The sequence below is a fragment of the Heteronotia binoei genome, chromosome 13 (genome assembly GCF_032191835.1).
Source record: "Heteronotia binoei isolate CCM8104 ecotype False Entrance Well chromosome 13, APGP_CSIRO_Hbin_v1, whole genome shotgun sequence".
In the NCBI taxonomy this organism is placed as follows: Eukaryota; Metazoa; Chordata; class Lepidosauria; order Squamata; family Gekkonidae; genus Heteronotia; species Heteronotia binoei.
In genome coordinates this window covers 34,208,513-34,227,117 of record NC_083235.1, presented here as the reverse complement: position 1 = coordinate 34,227,117, position 18,605 = coordinate 34,208,513, and the positions used below count along the sequence as shown (strand labels likewise).

General features: G+C 43.5%; 1 protein-coding gene across 1 annotated transcript; it reads left to right on the top strand.

The window, feature by feature from the left end:
• Positions 1 to 4,799: 4,799 nt before the first annotated feature.
• On the top strand, positions 4,800 to 18,100 carry LOC132581768 (putative keratin-87 protein). The gene is made up of 7 exons (XM_060253174.1): positions 4,800 to 5,336; positions 11,321 to 11,529; positions 11,889 to 11,953; positions 15,197 to 15,288; positions 15,947 to 16,111; positions 16,769 to 16,894; positions 17,876 to 18,100. The coding sequence occupies exons 1-7, from the start codon at positions 4,845 to 4,847 to the stop codon at positions 18,098 to 18,100; spliced, it is 1,374 nt and encodes a 457-aa protein (XP_060109157.1). The 5' UTR covers positions 4,800 to 4,844.
• Positions 18,101 to 18,605: the final 505 nt, after the last annotated feature.

Here is an 18,605-nt window from a genome sequence, read left to right as displayed (position 1 = left end):
ATTCCGCAGCTATATTGCAGTGTTTGTTTGGGAGGATGTTGGTAAATTGGTAAGGCTGGACCTATACAATAGAAAGCTAAGGGCTATTCATGGCTTTCTGAGGTCCACTATAGGAATAGAAAATACCCATTCTTTGGGGCCTTCTTGCACCAACTAATTTATTCATTTTCTTCATTTATATTCTGCCTTTCTCCCCAACAGGGACCCAAAGCAGCTTACATTGTTTCCCTCCATTTTATCCTCACAACTACCCTGTGAAGTAGGTTAGGCTGAGTGTGTATGACTGGCCCAAGGTCATCCAGCAAACTTTCATGGTAGAGCAGTGATTCGAACCCGACTTGTGTACGCATTTAAGGTTCACCAAACCCCATTTTTATTGGCATTTTTAGCTGGATGCAGTCTATAGGTTTAATCATTACAGATGTGTCTAGAATTTGTTTGAGGGCATATGGGAGGTCTAGCCTGAGCAGCAAGTCTACATGGTCTATTTATGGCATTTCAGTATTAAAAACAGGTTTTTTTCACCTTGCATGGATGATGAGATTATATATATTGAATGGGGCTAATGAGAGTGCCCCGAGTTTGCTCCTGTTTCAAATAAAAGATGCTAGGGCACTGGCAGATACCTCTGAATATGTTCTGTCCATCTAAGACAAGCAAGTGTTTCAGGTGCTTCCAAGTCCTCTGCCTCCATGAAGTACCATCCAGAGGTGATGGAAGGTTGACACCCATCACAGTAACATGATTCAGACTGTATCTGGGTCACAGACACAAAGCAAGAAGTAGAAGACATGGTTGCCAAACTCACCTAGGTCTCTTGTCCAAATAAAGCAGTGTATGTGATCAAAGAATTTAGAACATGACAGCTGGGGGACCCCCAAGGACTCATCTCATCCCCCCCCCCCTATTTCCTGCTTCTTTCTCTCCTCTCCACCACTAGCCAATTTATTTTTTTATTTCCCCCACCATTTTCAGCATTCACCCCTTTCCTCCCTTGGCAGCCAAGAAAACTTTGCCCAGTTCCATGGTGCAGGCACAGCTGGGAGTGACAGCAGATATGGGTGGCAACCTAAAGGAGCGATGATATTCCCAAACTCCTCCCTCCCCAGGCACTGCCCCCCAAATCTTGCAGCATTTGCTGAGGCAGTGCCAAGAGTTCTGTTTTGAAAGTCAGAGCCTTCTTCATCACTTGCATGAAAGTGGTCACCTGTTAGGTATAGGTATAAACCAATATACACACATAGACTCAGATAGAATGATGTTTTGGCTAAACTATTGGCTAAACCTCCTATTGGGTGCCCAACAGTGACTTCCATATTATCCTCATAACAACCCTATGGGAGGCTGTATTGGTCATGAAAACTTCCTCCTAGAAGTGACATAGTATTGGAGGAAATGGCACCTTAGAGGACAAACTCTATGCTATACCATAGATTCTAGGTAAAATCCATATATATATATATATATATAAAAATCTGATCTACTATGGAATATGATATTTCCTTCACTAAGTTCAAAGTTCAAATTAACTGTTACCATCAATGACTACCTCATTCAATCAATTTACATGAAACATTTTAATACAAGACATAAACGGAATATGATATAAGTAACTCATTAGGGCCATTATAAAGCTTTCATGCTATCATTTGTTATATATTTTTTTAAAAATAATCACAACTAGAACCTGTAAGATTTTATGTCATGCAATATTATCATATACTGAGCTACCAAGCTACACATTTAGTTACAGTCAGCACAGTAATAAGCTTTAATATTTCAGTATTTTACCACAAAAAGTTTGACTACAAGGATGTTATAATAATCATTTAAAAAAAACGTTTCCACTCCAGTTGCTTCCGAATTCACCTTTTGATTCTTCTATTGCGTGCCCAATAGTGACTTCCATATTATCCTCATAATGACCCTATGGGAGGCCTTTCCCCCTAGAAGTGACGTAGTATTGGAGGAAATGGCACCTTAGAGGACAAACTCTATGCTATGCTATACCATAGATTCTCGGTAAAATCCATCCCCAAATTCTCCCCTCCATAGACTTGGTATCAGCTTGGTTTTACTTTGATCTTTGTTTGTCTTGCAGCATTGTACTCTTTGCAAAAGTTGCTTTGTCTCTGGTTTGTGGTTTGAGTTGGATTGTCAGATTCAATGTTCCTTTGATTCTCAGGCTGTGTGTTAGCACTTATCCTCTAGTTTTACATTTGTTACGCTTGTGATGATGTTCCTGTTCAGTTGGCTTTGATAGTTCTCTGGTTTGACAATGGATTGGACTCTCTAGTTGCATATTTTTTTGTGTTGGGCTTGCTATAATGTCCTGCAGTTCTACCAGGATCTCCTAGTTCTGCATTGGTTCTCTTGGCTTGTTCGTTGTGTATGCTTTTAAAGGTTTTTAGCCAGAGGTTACTTTGCTTGCTCTTCTATCTCAGCTATTCTTTGCCCTGGAGAAAACATGAACTCCTTCCTCCCATAGAAAGCAATGGAGGATGGCCAGGAGCATTTTGTTCTCAGGTTCATTCCACTTGAAATTTGGGATTTATTTAAAGGGCAGTTGCAATTTTGGTGCAGTTTGGATAATTTCCAGAAGGCAATAATCCCCATAGGCAATAATGTAGACAAATAATTTTGGAATCCTTTCCCCCAAAAAAGACCTAGATCCAAATACCAGTTTGGAAAATCACAAATTGGATCTGGTATTTGGATCTGAAAAATATTTTTAAGTTGCACATCTGTAGTTGTCAACTCTGGCCTCGAAAATTTCAGGATGTATGGGGGCTTTGTCTATGGAGGGGAGAATTTGGGGATGGATTTCTACCTAGAAAGAGCCCTGTGATGCCGAGTGTTAAAGCTGCAGTACTGCAGTCCTAAGCTCTGCTCACGACCTGAGTTCAATCCCTGGTGGAAGCTGGGTTTTCAGGTAGCCAGCTTGAGGTTGACTCAACCTTCCATCCTTCTGAGGTCGGTAAAATGAGTGCCCAGCTTGCTGGGGGGAAAGTGTAGATGACTGGGGAAGGCAATGGCAAAACCACTCCATAAAAAGTCTGCCGTGAAAACGTTGTGAAAGCAACATCACCCCAGAGTCGGAAATGACTGGTGCTTGCACAGGGGACCTTTCCTTTCCCTTTTACCTAGAATCTATGGTATATCATAGTTTGCCCACTAAGGTGCCATTTCCTCCAGGGGAGCTGGTCTCTGAATTCTGAAGTTGAGCTGTAATTCTTGGAGAACTGTAGGCCCTAGCTGGTGTTTGGCAATCCTATCCCTTATGAGCTGTTAGTGAATAAAAGATGGAAGTTATCTGAGATAAACTGGAGTCTTATGACACTTCAAAGACTAATGACATTTTCCCCCAGCACATGCTTTTGTGGCAAAATCAGGCCCACATTTATAGATGCAATACATCTGAAGTGCTGGGCTTGACTCCATAAAATCTTATTTTGGGATAAAATTTTGTTAAGTCTTTAAGGCACAACAAAACTCCTGTTTATTTTTACTACAGCAGACAAACACATCTATCTTGCTAGAACAGATACCAAAGGGATCTTCTCAGGGGTCGTTTTGTAGAAAAATAGGTGGTGGAGCTCATTAGCATAACTCATTAGCATATGCCACACACACACCCCACCAGCCAAAAGCAACCCGACACAAGAAAGGAGAGCTCCGGCCAACGAGGCCTGCTTGAACTGACTAGAGATCCAGCCAGCCCAAGCAGGCCTCACTCACCTGAGACTCTCCTTGGCACACACACCCCCACCACAGTCAAAAGGCCAGCAAGTCACCCACCGCCCAAAATCACATAAGAAGTGGAGAAAGGATGGTGTGGGCTTCTCTAGAGGTTAATGAGGGCTGCTGGGAATGTGCCAAAGCTCTTGGTGGCTGGCTGGCTGCCCACTCTCCTAATCCAGGGATTGTTATGCAGCTGCACCTACTATTTAATGGACAATGTAGGTAGGTGGGGAGGAGGAGGGAGGCATAAGAAAGATTCAGGAGCTGTGCTCCTGTGAGCTCCTGCTGAATTCAAGGCCTGGATCTTCTAATTCAGCCTGGCAGTGAGACATTTTACAATGGCCATGCATGCTGTGGTAGCAGAGATAAGATTTTGAATATGTATCATCCCAGGTATTTTGACCTTCCATCCCCCCAGCCCTTTTCAACTTCAGATCCCCCTTGTACAAATCAAGCCCATGTTATTTTCCCACCTTTTCCTGCTTCCTCGCAGATTTCTTCTCATAAGTTGTATGCATTTTTTCCAGCATTAGATCCGCGTTAGTAAATCAGAACTCGACAATGATTATCTTAACACCAAATAAATGTGCATATAAACACCAAATAACAGGTAACCGCAATGCAAACAAACCTAAAAAATAAACAGGAGAAGCAGTGAATCAAAATAGTTGACAGGGAAGAGAAGAGAAGGGACATTTGCTCATCCTTATTGCAGTACAGTGATGATACCAGAATAAAAACAGAACCCTTTTTCCTGCAACTCATCTGTATATAGATTCCCAACCTTTACCATTTACCCACTGGAACTCTTCACCATGGGAGACTGCAAAATAGTTTTGTAGGCTGGGCATTCTGAACAATGATGGGTAACATCCTGATTGTCTTTTATAGATGCAATGAGCCACACTTTCTCTTTTTTATGAAGCAAAGAACTCCAAGCTCATAAATGCTAGAATTTTTTCTGATCTCCCCATTATAAGGCAGCCAAGCCAAGCTCCCCGAAGAGATATAAAGGCCAAGCACGTTTCAGAGAGAATTGGTTTGCACTGGCCCTTCCTGCAGTTTTTGTCTCTTTGTTTCCAGTCATCCTTTCCTAAGAAGTCATGTCTTGCCCGTCGAGCCCTGGAAGCGGAGCCACTAATTTTACTTCCCAATCAGCTGTCCTGCCATCATCAGGAAGCAAAGACCATGTCGGTTCTCCTTGCCGGGTCAGTTCTCCTTGCCCTAACAAAACAGGCAGCTCCGGGTTTAAGGGAGCTGGTTATTTTAGTAGTCGCAGCCTCTCCTGCTACAGCTCCAAAGGGTCTAAGGCTGCACTTGGTAGCTGCCGTGCTGCTAGATATGGATACGGCTCCCGGCGAGGCAGTTCTGGATTTGGCTGCTTGGGGGGCACCGGATCCAGTTATGGTTCCTATGGATTTCGACGTAGTGGAACCACTGGCGCTGGCACCCCCTTCATCACACCTGTCACTTGGAATGAGACTCTACTGCAACCTCTCAATTTGGAACTCAACTCTTCAGCCCAAGCAGTGAAATGCCAAGAGAAGAATGAACTCCAGTGCCTGAACAGCAAGTTTGCTTGTTTCATTGACAAGGTGAGTTAGTAGCAGCCTGTCATTAAGGAGCAAAGCCATGCAAACTGGGGTTAGGAAGGGTTGATTTACACTGAAGAGCATAAACTAGCCAAAGACTGAAGAGCCAGTGTGGTGGAGGAATGTCAAACTAGAATCTGGAAGACCTAAATTCAAATCCTCATTCTGCCATGGAAGCTTGCCTTGGGCCAGCCAGTCTCTCTGTGTCTCTCTCTGCCTACCCTACCTTACCAGGTTATTGTTGTAAAAGATAAATTGGAGGATGGCAGTGCTCTAAAGCTGAAATCAAACATCTGAACTAGAAAAAATACACCAAGCTTGAATGGAAGGGATGATGGAACAGGAAGTGGAGGCATTTCCATCCTTATCAAAGGTGTTAAGCACCACCAGCCTCTTTAGAAACTGGCCAAAGAGCTTTCTTTTTGAAAAGATGGTGCCCTGGGGCTGTTTAAGGGTTGCCAACCTCCAGGCGGGACCTGACAATCTCACAGAATTACAACTGATCTCTATACTACAATGATCGGTTCCTCTGGAGATAGACTGCTGCTTTGGAGGGCGGAATCTTTGGCATTATGTCCTACTTCCTAGAACCCACTGTCCCCAGGCTCCACTCTCAAATCTCCAGGAATTTTCCAACCCAGAGTTGGCAACTCCATTCATTGTGGAGATGCTTTTGATTCCTTTGAACTGACTGCAGAGCTTCTAGGTGCAAAGGTGTAGTCCTCCAAGGGAGGCGCTGTGGCTCAGTGGTAGAGCATCTTCTTGGTATGCAGAAGATCTCAGGTTCAATCCCTGGCATCTTTTTACCTTTTTACTATAAAAGGACCAGGCACTAGGTGATGTGAGACTCTGCCTGAGACTCTGGAATGCCGCTATGAATAATGTTAAATACTGCCTTAGATCAAAGAACAGACTCCAGCCATAGTGATCAGCTCTGTTTATTAATGATTTTAGCTAACATGCACATGCAGACCTCAGCATAGTTATATATACTTAAACTCTGCCCACCCTCCCAAACTACTGGAGGGTTTGAACTGCCCTCTGCTCCCTATTGGCTGCCAGTTACTGCATGCCCAATTAGCAGGCAGATTCCAGAATCCTAGTGGTCTAAGACTCCAGAAGAACAAGTTCAGGCATGCCTATTAGGAGCCACTACAGCAAAGCATTAGGTGACAAGCCTTTGATAGACCAAGGGTCAAATTCAGTATAAGGCCGCTTCATATATTCATGATTCTTCCACTACTGACAGTGATGCCACTTACCAGCACTGTTCCCTCTAAGCTGAGTTAGCATGAGCTAGCTCACAGATTTTTAGCCTCCAGATCACACATTTTTGTCTTCGCTCAGGAAGGATGACCCCGAGCACACTAATTTACGCTAGTAGCTCACGAAGTAGAATTTTTGCACACAAGACTCTGCAGCTTAGAGGAAACATTGCTTACCAGCAAAAAAACCCCAAAACACCTCTTCATCTTGTTTAGCGGGCCAATATATGAGGGAATGAGGGGTTTAAACCAACAGAATGAGAAGACGGGGTAAAATTTTCTGTTATGGATTTTAGTCTGTTCAGTGCTGATTAAATTTTGGGGAACAGAAATTATACAGTCAGGAAATTAACCAAACTGTATGCACTTGAGGTTCGTGTAAGATGCAGCATTCACTGAGGAATATGGTCAGGGTCTTCTTAAATATACACAGTATACAATGAACATGAAAATATATACAAGGCCTACCAAAGTCCTGTATAGTTTCCTTGAACTCTCTGGGAAACCTGGTCTGGAAGTGCTGAAGATTCTGGTACCTGGAAATACAATGAAACATAACATGGGTATTACAGTTTCTTGTTCAGGATGCTCAACTGACTGTTTTGAAAAGGATGGTGGGAACAAAATCCTGACCAATTGGCAAGCATGTTTGACCTAATGGAGTAAATGGGAATGAATGTTTAGCAGACTATGCATGGGTGGTGGTGTGGGGGAGTCATTCAAGTGGAAATGTTTTGCGGAGATCTGGGAGGGAAATGAATGTTTGGGTGGCTGGCAACTGCAAGAGCTCAGGTCCCTTCTTTTGTTCTGAGCATATTTTGCAGCATTGAGAAAGCTGACAGTGTAGGAGGGTCTCAGCTGAGGTTGCCACCTTCCAGTTGGGCCTGGCCTGGAGATTTCCCTGTATTACAACTGATCTCCAGGCTACAGAGATCAGTTGCCCATGAGAAAATGGCTGCTTTGGAGACTGGACATTATGGCATTTTACCATGCTGGAGTCTCTTTCCTCCCTAAATCCCACCCTCTCCTGGCTCAATTCCCTTATCTCTAGGAATTCCAACAGAGCTGGCAGCCCTAGCCTCCCTTCTGTTTCTTCTACTTATTTATGTATTTAATCTGGCTCATTATGCTCTGAAAGCTTACTCTGGAGAATCTGAGCATTCAAGTCTTTAAACTTGACTTCAGATTCAGTGTCATTTTGTACACACCATTCTTTTTTCTCCAGTGTACTCTGTGCATTTATTCTGCACCTACAACCCAAACCTGTAGTTTTTCTTGATTGGGGTGAGAAAATCACTTGTGATGTGGGAGGGGTAGCACCCAAAGGTTGGTTTCTTTCTTTCTTTCTTTCTTTCTTTCTTTCTTTCTTTCTTTCTTTCTTTCTTTCTTTCTTTCTTTCTTTCTTTCTTTCTTTCTTTCTTTCTTTCTTTCTTTCTTTCATTCTACTGACTTATATCCTGCCCATTCCCACAAAGCAGGATCAGGGCAGGTTACATCGGAGTAGGGGTTTTTTTTAGCAGGAATGCAGTTCCAGCTGGCTTGGTGTCAGGGGGTGTGGCCTAATATGCAAATGAATTTCTGCTGGGCTTTTTCTACAAAAAAAGCCCTGCACCAGAGAATCAAATAATTAAAACAGTTAAACAAGGTAAAATTCCAATATAAAACCACTAAAGTACAATCTAAACTTAAAGAATCTGCCTCAACAGTAGTGACCTATTGGTCCAAAAGTCCATCATATCCTAAGTCACTGGAATGGAAGGGGCGGGAGGCCTAATAGCAGGTGACATCCCCCACCTCAACTAAAGGCCTGGTGGAAGAGCACTGTTTGTAGGCTCTAAGGAACTGGAGCAGGTTTCACGGTGCCCAGATCTCTATGGAGGGACCATTTTAATGCTAGGCTTCTGGAGATGGCTAAAATGGCTCCCCTTCCCCTGAAATTTGTCTGCTGTAAAGTTCACTTTTCTTTTTACCATGATGTAATAGTTTGGGAAACACAGTAATGTAGTGGATTAGTAATGGAGACCCAGTAGCTGATAACTTTGTTCGCTGCAGCCAGAGAAATACATTCCTGTCTAATTTTTTTTACAAACGGCACTAGTCTAAGAGACTTAGGGTTGCCAAGTCCAATTCAAGGAATATCTGGGGACTTGGGGTGGAGCCAGGAGACTTTGGGGGCGGAGCTGGGAGACATGAGGGGTGGGGCCAAGATCAAGGCTGTGACGAGCATAATTGAACTCCAAAGGGAGTTCTGGCCATCACATTTAAAGGGACGTTATACCTTTTCAATTCCTTCCTTCCATAGGAAATAATGAAGGATAGGGGCGCCTTCTTTTGGGGCTCATAGAATTGGACCCCCTGGTCCAATCTTTTTGAAACGTGGGGGGGAATTTTGGGGAGAGGTATTAGATGCTATACTGAAAATTTGGTGCCTCTACCCCAAAAAACAGCCCCTCCCAGAGCCCCAGATACCCGCAGATCAATTCTCCATGATTTTCTATGGGAATAACTCTCCATAGGGAATAACAGAGTTCCCAGCAGACATTTCCCTCCCCTCCCCCCGCTTTCTGACGACCCTGAAGCGGGGGGAGGGCCTCCAAACCGGGGGATCCCCTGCCCCCACCTGGGGATTGGCAACTCTAAAGAGACTCTTTTGCTAGAGTTATACCATGTTAAAAAAATTTAAAATGTAGAACTACGAGGCAACATTGCAAGCTTAGGCTTGCTTTTGGAGACTGCCAAAATGGTTCCCCTGAAAAAAAATTGTTCATTGAGGTTTTAAAGGGGGAAAAATGATTCAAAAGTTCTAGGCTTCCCATCCCAGTGTCCGTCTCTCTTTACATGTCTTGTCAATTTCATTCTGTGCTGACCATACCCCTGCCTTTATTTGGTTTGCATGCTGAACAAAGGAAAAGTAAGCAATAGTGGAGCTGCTCACTGATTAAGGGGGGAGAACCACTAATATCCTGCTAAAATGGCTACTTGAGAGTAAACACAGATTGAAGAATCTCCTTTTTCAATAAACACATTCAGTGCAAAACTGACTAATAAAGAATGGGAGAAAGGACTTTAATAGGTGTGGAGGGGTGGCCTCTAAGGGGAAGGAAAGGGGGGGAACCTGAGGAAATGTGTATGCTTTTGAACTACCTTTGGCTTGGAAGCAAGGCAAGGGGAACAACTGCCACAAATCCACTCTTAAATAACCTCGGTAAATAGCAAACAAAAAGTGAACTAAGCACTGAAGGGAGGAAAAACAATGCAGAATGGGAGAATGGTGAGGGGGAGACCAATGGACATGCATGGTGAAAGAAAGGGAAAAAACCAGTGCACAATAGAAGAAGATGATGATGATACTGGATTTTCACCCCACCCTTATCTCTGAATCAGTCTCAGAGTGGTTTATAATCTCCTTTACCTTCCTCCCCCACAACAGATACCCCGTGAGGTAAGTGGGGCTGAGAGAGCTCTCACAGAAGCTGCCCTTTCGAGGACAACTCTGCAAGAGCTATGGCTGACCCAAGGCCATTCCAGCAACTGCAAGTGGAGGAGTGGGGAATCAAACCCATTTCTCCCAAATAAGAGTCCATGCATTTAAACACTACACCAAATAGGCCTCAGTCAGAACCAAAGGTTCACGAGGGTTGGGGACTCTGATTCAAGTTTCTAGTTCAGCCCTCAAACCACCTCACCACATTGGCTAGCTTCTTCCAGGGGTTCTAGAATGGAGCAGGTAAAGGAGGCTTTGGATGGAAGCAAAGGGAGATTATGATGGGATTAGGTTGGCCATCACAGCTGATCAGTCATTTTTGCATCCCTTGGAGATCTATATAAAGAACAGAGAAACAAACAATGGTTTTTCAACATTATCAAACCCACAAGGGCCAGATCTTACATAGTTTGATATTTATGTTGTTATATCAGCCAAAATTTACCTCTATATCCATTGTCTGAAACTAGACTCACCTGCAAACTTTTGATGAATTAATGATCATAATTCAAAGAGATCATTTGTCTGGCATGGCAGCTGTTTAATCATGAAATAAAAAGAAGACATTTTCAACATTCAATATTCACCTCACTACAGAATTTTCTTTTATGAGCACTCACAATCTTAGTGCAAAATCCATCTGGATTTTCATTCTAATGTTGTTCATTCTATATTATTACTTGCATGGAATTTAATGCAAAGTCAGTAATAAATAAATAAATAAACAAATGAACCCTTGCACCAAGATGTACCCAAAGTGGGGTTTTCCATTCTATGGAGCCCTTCTCTGTCAAAGTGAGTAGGGACATCTCAGAGCATAGAGAACAAAAGCTCCATAGGTGCATCAGCAGGCTTTTAGGGTTGCCAACCTCCAGGTGGTGGCTAGAGATTGCCTGGGATTTCAACTGATCTCCAGATAAGAAAGATCAGTTCCTCTGGAGAAAATGGCTGCTTTGGAAGATGGATTCTCATTCTATGACATTTTATCCTGCTGAACTCCCTGCCCTCTCCAGACTCCACCTTCCCCAGATTCTATCCCCAAATCTCCAGGATTTTTCCTACCCAGGGCTGGCCTGGCAATCCTAATCACAGCACACACAGGGCACCAGCTCAAGGTGTATATGTCTTTGGTTTTAGCACAGTGTTCTTATTGGGCTTCAATGTAATTATAATACATGGGGAGTAATACACTACTTTTAAAAATGATCCTGATGATCAATGTTCCTATTTTCATTCAGGTCCGACGCCTTGAGCAGCACAACCTGATGCTGAAGACCAAGTGGGACTTCTTGAAAGAAAAGAAACGGCAAAAAAGTAACATGGAACCCCTAATTAACGAACACGTCAGTATACTGAAGAAGGAACTGGAATGCCTAGAATGGGAAAGGTCCCAGCTGCAGGTGGAAATGAACAATTGGCGAGAAACCATGGAAGGGAACAAGAAAAGGTGAACCCCAGGGCCGGATTAAGCAAGAGGCTAAGTACTCCAAAGAGGAGGGTCTCAGCATAGCATAAAACGTGATGTGGTCGTATGTCATGGAAGGGCTGGGCAGACCACTGGGTCTTCTGTATTACTGGGGGAGTAGCTCAGATTTTATGGGAGGTCAGCAGAAGCAGAAGATGGAGCCTAGGAAAGAAGGAAACTGGAGAATGTGGCTGTGGGTGGGTAGGGGGCAAACAAAATGAAGGGCTGGATAGTTAGTCAAAGAGATTAGAAAGCCCTGCTCTCATTACTGTTCAATAAGGTAACACACTGGTCACTGTTAGTCATCAACATATAAAGCTTCTCTCTCCTAACCTCCCCAGGTTTGAAGAGGAAAGCAACAGAAGATCTTGTGCTGAAAATGAATATGTGGCACTTAAAAAGGCAAGTGGCAACCCTGATAGATTTTGTATAGATTTACTGAGAGCTAAAAGTCAAAAGTGAGATAGTATTACAATGTACTAATATCTTATTTGTGTAACCCCAGTTTCTCCCATCAGCCTCACCCTCTCTGAGGGCTTGGCAGCCCTATCTCGCCAGGAGAACTGGTCCATGAAGATCTGTTGTAATTCCAGGAAACTCCAGGCTCCACATGGAGGATACCACAACAAAAAATGCTAGCTAGTGACCAATTTATTAAGAAGTATATAGAAATCAGTCCAAATGTCCAAAACATGTATATTCAAGTCCCAAAGTAGTGTGGTGACAAGACAATCGATTAAGTACTTGTTTCTTTCCAATCTTCATCAGACCTGGGACCACTAACAAAAGAAAATATTATACAAAAATATCAGAAGGACATTCAGACACCACCAACCCTCTTCCAGTGAAAAAATATATCATACTTACATATTGATTCAATTATATAGATTCTTTACCCAATTTTCAAAAAAGAGGGATGCAGAGCGTCTCCAGCAGCAATTTCACATCGGCTACAGCTCAGTATGTGGCTTCTTGCGCACCCTAATGGTGCAACTAACATGTTTAAAAAGGCAAACATCTCATTTACAGCTGCCATTACACAAACCTCTTAAAGGTAAAGTAACATATTTCTAATGCAACATGCTAAAAGACACAAACACCACACACTATATCACAGCAGATACAACACTTTGCTTGTAAAAGGTGTGCAATTTGTCATTTATCTATGAATGTCAAAGAGTATTATATTGCTGAAAAGACTAGACCATTTGTTCTAAATCATTACTCTACATATGCTACCCGCTGTGTTGTGTATTTGATCATCTGTGGGTGTGGCCTAAGGTAGGTTGGCAGCACTACTCAAGCCCTTAGAGTACGTATTCTGGAACACAGGAGCAGACTTAGGAACCATGTGTTTGAAGCTCCTATGGTCAACCATTTTATGCAAAAGAATCATGACTATGAAGATTTTTGTTTTTTTCACCTTATACAAATATGAACAAACAGATAGAAATGAAGACGTGTACAAGATCCTGCTGCAAAAAGGGGCATACTGGATACACCAGTTGAATTGCATTTCTCCATATGGACTGAATATGACCAATGATTTGACATGCTTTTTATGAATGGTCTTCTTTATAATATTATGAGTGCTGTGCATAATTTGCCTGTGTGATAACATATTTTTGTATAAATTATGGGATTTGACATTCTTCGTATGGAATATTTTGTATGTTGTATCTGCTGTGATATAGTTTGTGGTGTTTGTGTCTTTTAGCATGTTGCATTAGAAATATGTTCTTCTGATATTTTTGTATAATACATATTTTCTTTTGTTAGTGGTCCCATGTCTGATGAAGACTGGAAAGAAACAAGTACTTAATCAATTGGCTTGTCACCACACTACTTTGGGACTTGAATATACATGTTTTGGACATTTGGACTGATTTTTATATACTTTTTGGGAAATTGGTCATTAGCTAGCATTTTTTGTTGTGTTTTCCATTATAGTGACCTCTCTCGGATTGTATTCTATTCCACATGGAGGATTGCAACCTTACATTAGGGCTGTGTGATCTGAGTGGGAACCAGAAGGGAATCTTTGCCTGGGAGCCATGGTGACTCTTGGCAACCCAAAAACAAATGCTACCAAAATTTCCAATAGACATAGCTAAAAATTACAGCTAGAGAGAAGATATTGGATTTATATCCCGTCCTATACTCTGAATCGCAGAGAGGTCACAATCTCCTGTGCCTTCCCCCCAATAGACACCCTGTGAGGTAGGTGGGGCTGAGAGAGCTTTTTACAGCAGCTGCCCTTTCAAGGACAACCTCTGCCAGAGCTATAGCTGACCCAAGGCCATTCCAGCAGGTGCAAGTGAAGGAGTGGGGAATCAAACCCGGTTCTCCCAGATAAGAGTCCACACACTTAACCACCACACCAAACTGGCTCTGTGTAATATGTGTTCAGAGCTGATACTCAGGAGTTCTATAGGGCAAACAAGGATCAGCCCCAGCAGGCTGGGCCACTCCCCCAAGGAGGAGCCAAAGCAAAATAACATGCCTTCCAGGTCAGTCCAGGACTCCTATTCTAGAGCATGTGAATTTTCCTTCATGGCAAATATCTGAATTGGGGGAAATGACCCCCAATTCAGAATGCACACATTTTGAAGTATGTTGCAAGGCAGTGGAGATGGCCTTGACAGTTAATAGGTGCTCTGGATCAGTGGTGGCCTTTAAGACTCCAATGGAGGCTGGATTGGAGATCAAGCTCTGTGTCAGCCTAATGACAGCCTTGCCCTAGACAGAGGTGGGTCAGGAGTTCCAGGGGCCCATCACCACCAGCAGTGTTCCCTCTAAGCTGAGTTAGCATGAGCTAGCTCAAAGATTTTTAGCTTCCAGCTCACACATTTTTGTCTTAGCTCAGGAAGGATGACCTCAGAGCACACTAATTTATGCAGTAGATCACAACTTTAATGCCAGTAGCTCACAAAGTAGAATTTTTGCTCACAAGACTGCAGCTTAGAGGTAACATTGACCACCAGCCAGCTGATCAGTGAAGCTCAAAACATGGTGCAAGGCCACAACCAGGCTCCTGATTCCCCTAAGGCCCAACTAGTCATATGGCTGGCAGCAGGCTGGGAACAGACACAGCAGCTGTTGAAACTCGGGAGTCCTATGGGCAAACAAGGATCAGCCACAGCAGGCTAGACCATTCCCCCTTGGAGGAGCCAAGGCAGCCTATCAAACAAGAGAAGACTGAGGAAAAACCTTTACACAAGGGAGACAGGCCTGTGCCAAACTTTTGCTCCTAGCCTAGTATTTGTCTGGACAGTAAACAAGGAGGATCAAGCTGACAAACCTAGTCTGTGATTTAAACTTTGATAAGTCAACAGAGTAATTTCAGATTTTGTAGTTTGGGATAGAATTGATTTGAGGTTTTTTTGGTTTGTTCCTTGGGGTATTTTTTCTTTTTTTTGTGGGGGGGATGTTGAGTGACTAGATTCTTATGTTGCTCAGTTTCCAGAGGTCAGTTTATTCCCCTCATTTACCTTTGCGTTCAAAAAGAACATTTCAGGCCAGAATTCTAGAAACTTTCAAGTTTAGATGTGACCATTTTATCATAACCATTAATTCCATGAAGGATTAATTGCATCTTGTCCTTTGGTGACTTTGTTTTAAAACTACAATTTTTCTTCCCCATAGAAAGTGGATTGCATTTTTATGGACAAGTCAGAGAAAGAATCCAAGGTGGAGGCTCTGATGCGAGACATCTGCTTTTACAGAGTTACTTTTGAGGAGGTAACAGTTGTTCTGCTCAGTAATGGTATATTTGTCCATTAGGGGTTGCCAGCTCTGAGTTGGGAAATATCTGGAGATTTGGGGGGAGGCACCTATGGGGAGGGAGGGCTTTGGGAAGGAGTAAGACATCAGTGTGGCATAATGCCACACTCTCCAAAGCAGCCATTTTCTCCAGGGAACTGATCTCTGTCACCCTGAGGTCAATTCATATTCTGGGAGACTTCCAGGTTTTCAACCTGACTTTCTTATGTTATGTTATTGTGTTCATTATATGTGCATTTAGGATTTTACAGAAGTATGTTTCTTATTATTTAAAAAAAACCTCTCTTACTTGGGGTTAAAAATATTACCACCAAGCTAGTCTGACCACTGACTGCCACTAAGCAGGGCAACAGGCAGAAAATGGGGGGGGAGTTGTCATACTGTTGGTGTGACATCACTTCTGGGGTAAACCGGGAAGTGATGTCACCATGATGCTATGGGATCATCCCAAAGCTCTATGGTAAAGCTATAGGCACAACATCATGCCGCCTGTCCCTACCCACCTCGTACTGGTTTCAGTCAATGGGTGACACTGGCAAACCTAAACCCAGCTCAGAACTTAGGGTTTTAAAAATGAATCCAACAGCGTAAATGCATTTCATGGTAATTTTTGCAGGAAATTGGTGAGTTGCAGTCGCGCATCTCAGACACATGTGTCACAGTGAAAATGGATAACAGCCGAGCCTTAGATGTGGCCTGCATTGTCGAAGAATTCCGGGCTCGGTATGAGGACATTGCCTCCCGGAGCCGAGCTGAGGCAGAGGCTTGGTGCCAGTGCCAGGTACAACTGATTTTAGCTTAGTGTCTCCTATCTAGAATTTTTCTGAGGTGCTGTATGGGCTTTTCCCCACTTTGCCCCAGAATATGGTATACTAAGGCCAGAACACTTTATTCACATCCTATATTTTTCTCTATTCTGACGAAGCCAACGAAACATCATGGTACTGGAAATCCTCAGTGCCTGTATAGCTGGAACTACTTGTTACACTTCCAAGGCACTGTCACTTAAAATGGTCTTCCCATTTCAAATTTCCCCCTCCTCTCTGTTTTATACAATGAGAGTTTAGGAAGTTCTAACAAGCAGGCATGACAACCTCCCAAAGCAGAAGTTTATGGCCCTTGATACTGTGTTCCAATGGGTCTGAGTGGGTGCTGCAATGAGAGGAAGGAATTCCTGTCCTCATCTTTCTCATGGGCAAGTGCTTACTGAGGCCACAAGGGCAGCATAAAGTCCAAGCCTAAGTCTGTCTGGGCCAGAACATGACCATCTTCATTCCTTTACCCATCTTCCCAAATTTAAGTGGTGTTCACCTCTTTGGGGGCCCTTAGAGCTCAGTGGTGCAGCATTGCTAAGTCCTTAGCATCTCAAATGGAAATATTAGGCAGTAGAGCAGAGAAAGTCCCCTGTCACTGATGGAGAACCACCACTTTGTCATAGTATCAAGAGCTGAAGACAACTGCTGCCAAACATTGTGACAGCCTACGCAATGTCAAGGATGAACTTAGTGAATTGTCACGGATGGTTCACAGAATGGAAGCAGAAATTGCAAATGTCAAAGCCCAGGTGAGCATTGGATCTTTCATGCACAAACAATTGTGGCCCAGAACATCAGGTTGCTACTTAAGGCTACCTCATCCCCATTGGTGTTTTGATTATGGGTAGATTGGTCCCTGCCCACTGGTAGATTGTAATAGAGTGAGCTATCCCTTGTCCAGGAGGACCATATCTGGCTGTGCAGAGGGAGAAACATGCAGTCATCCCTTATCAGTCTGAAGAGGGGCAAAACAGTAGAACACACTGCCAGCTGATAATGCAAATTAGACCTGAGTTCTTGGCCATGGGAAAAATCTATGCATGGCAATTCTTAGCTTGTGATTATCTAGTTCAGCTTGTGTTAGCAGTAAATTAGATGGACCATTGGCTTAAGTGCCGTGTTTGTCAGCAACAGTGTGAGTCAGGATGCTAAACTAGATAGACTTAGAATTTCCAACACTGCCTAGGCTAATGCTGGGATATTTGGAGAGCAATGCCTGTGGAGGCTGGAGTTTGGGGAGAATGAGATGTCACTTCTAGGAGACGCTCTGAGGGTTCCCCCAAATTGTTATGGTAAAGACCACTGAGACTCAGAAAAATTCCTAGAGTGCCACTATGGAAAAAAAATTTTTCCTCCTGTTCCTCAGTTTCCTGAGACAGGAGACTGGGGCTGAAGGGAGGGAATTCCTCACTGAATCTGGCCATCTGGGCAATTGGGAAACCTAGCTGGACTACTGGTCTGATCCAGCAGTTGCTCTTATGCTTCCAGTGCTTCCCAATGCATGCAGAAAGCTGAAGGCCGTGCATCACATGGGACACACATTACACATGGGGTGTACAAGCTTGGATGTCCACCATATTCAAAAGCTTTCACCGTAGCTAGTCAAATGGATACGAATGGAGTATAAAGAGAAAGCAGAAGGTTCTTCTAGTGGCTAGCCAGTTTGTGCTTCGGCACCTTGCTTGCTCCTCCTCCTCGTGCCTTCCTTCTGCGTCTCTCTGGTTTTACAGCGTTGCAAACTGGAGGAGGAGGTGGCCGCTGCTGAGGAGCGTGGGGAGATAGCTGTGAAAGATGCCAAACACAAGCTGGCTGAGCTGGAGGAAGCCCTGCACAAGGCCAAGCAGGACATGGCCTGCCAACTGCGGGAGTACCAGGAGCTGATGAGCCTCAAGCTGGCCCTGGATATTGAGATCGCCACCTACAGGAAGCTGCTGGAAGGAGAGGAATACAGGTAAAAGCATGAAGCCCTGTTGAATGCAATGAAAGGCCTATTAAAATGTACCCAGAACTGCAATATTAAATATTTTAGGGTTTCCAACCTCCAGCTGGTGGTTGGAGATCTCCTGGAATTAAAAGTGATCTCTAGCTGACAGAGATCAGTTCACCTGCAAAAAAATGACTGATTTGGAAGGTGGACTCTATGACATTATACCCTATTGAACTCCCTCCCTTCCCCAAACCCTGCCCTCCTCAGACTCTACCCCCCAAATCTTCCTGTAGTTCCCAACCCAGCTCTGACAGTCCTACTGGTGATGTACCTATCGGTATCTGGTGTCAGAGGGAATTGCAAATGGGAGTATGAGCTTTACAGGTATGTAGATAGGGTGCTTCAGTTTTAATGTTAACTACATGTAACTAACACAAATCTAAGCAGACTTTGGAGGATGGTGGAAGACAGGAGGGCCTGGCGTGACTTGGTCCATGGGGTTGCAAGGAGTCGGACTCGACTAGGGTTGCCAA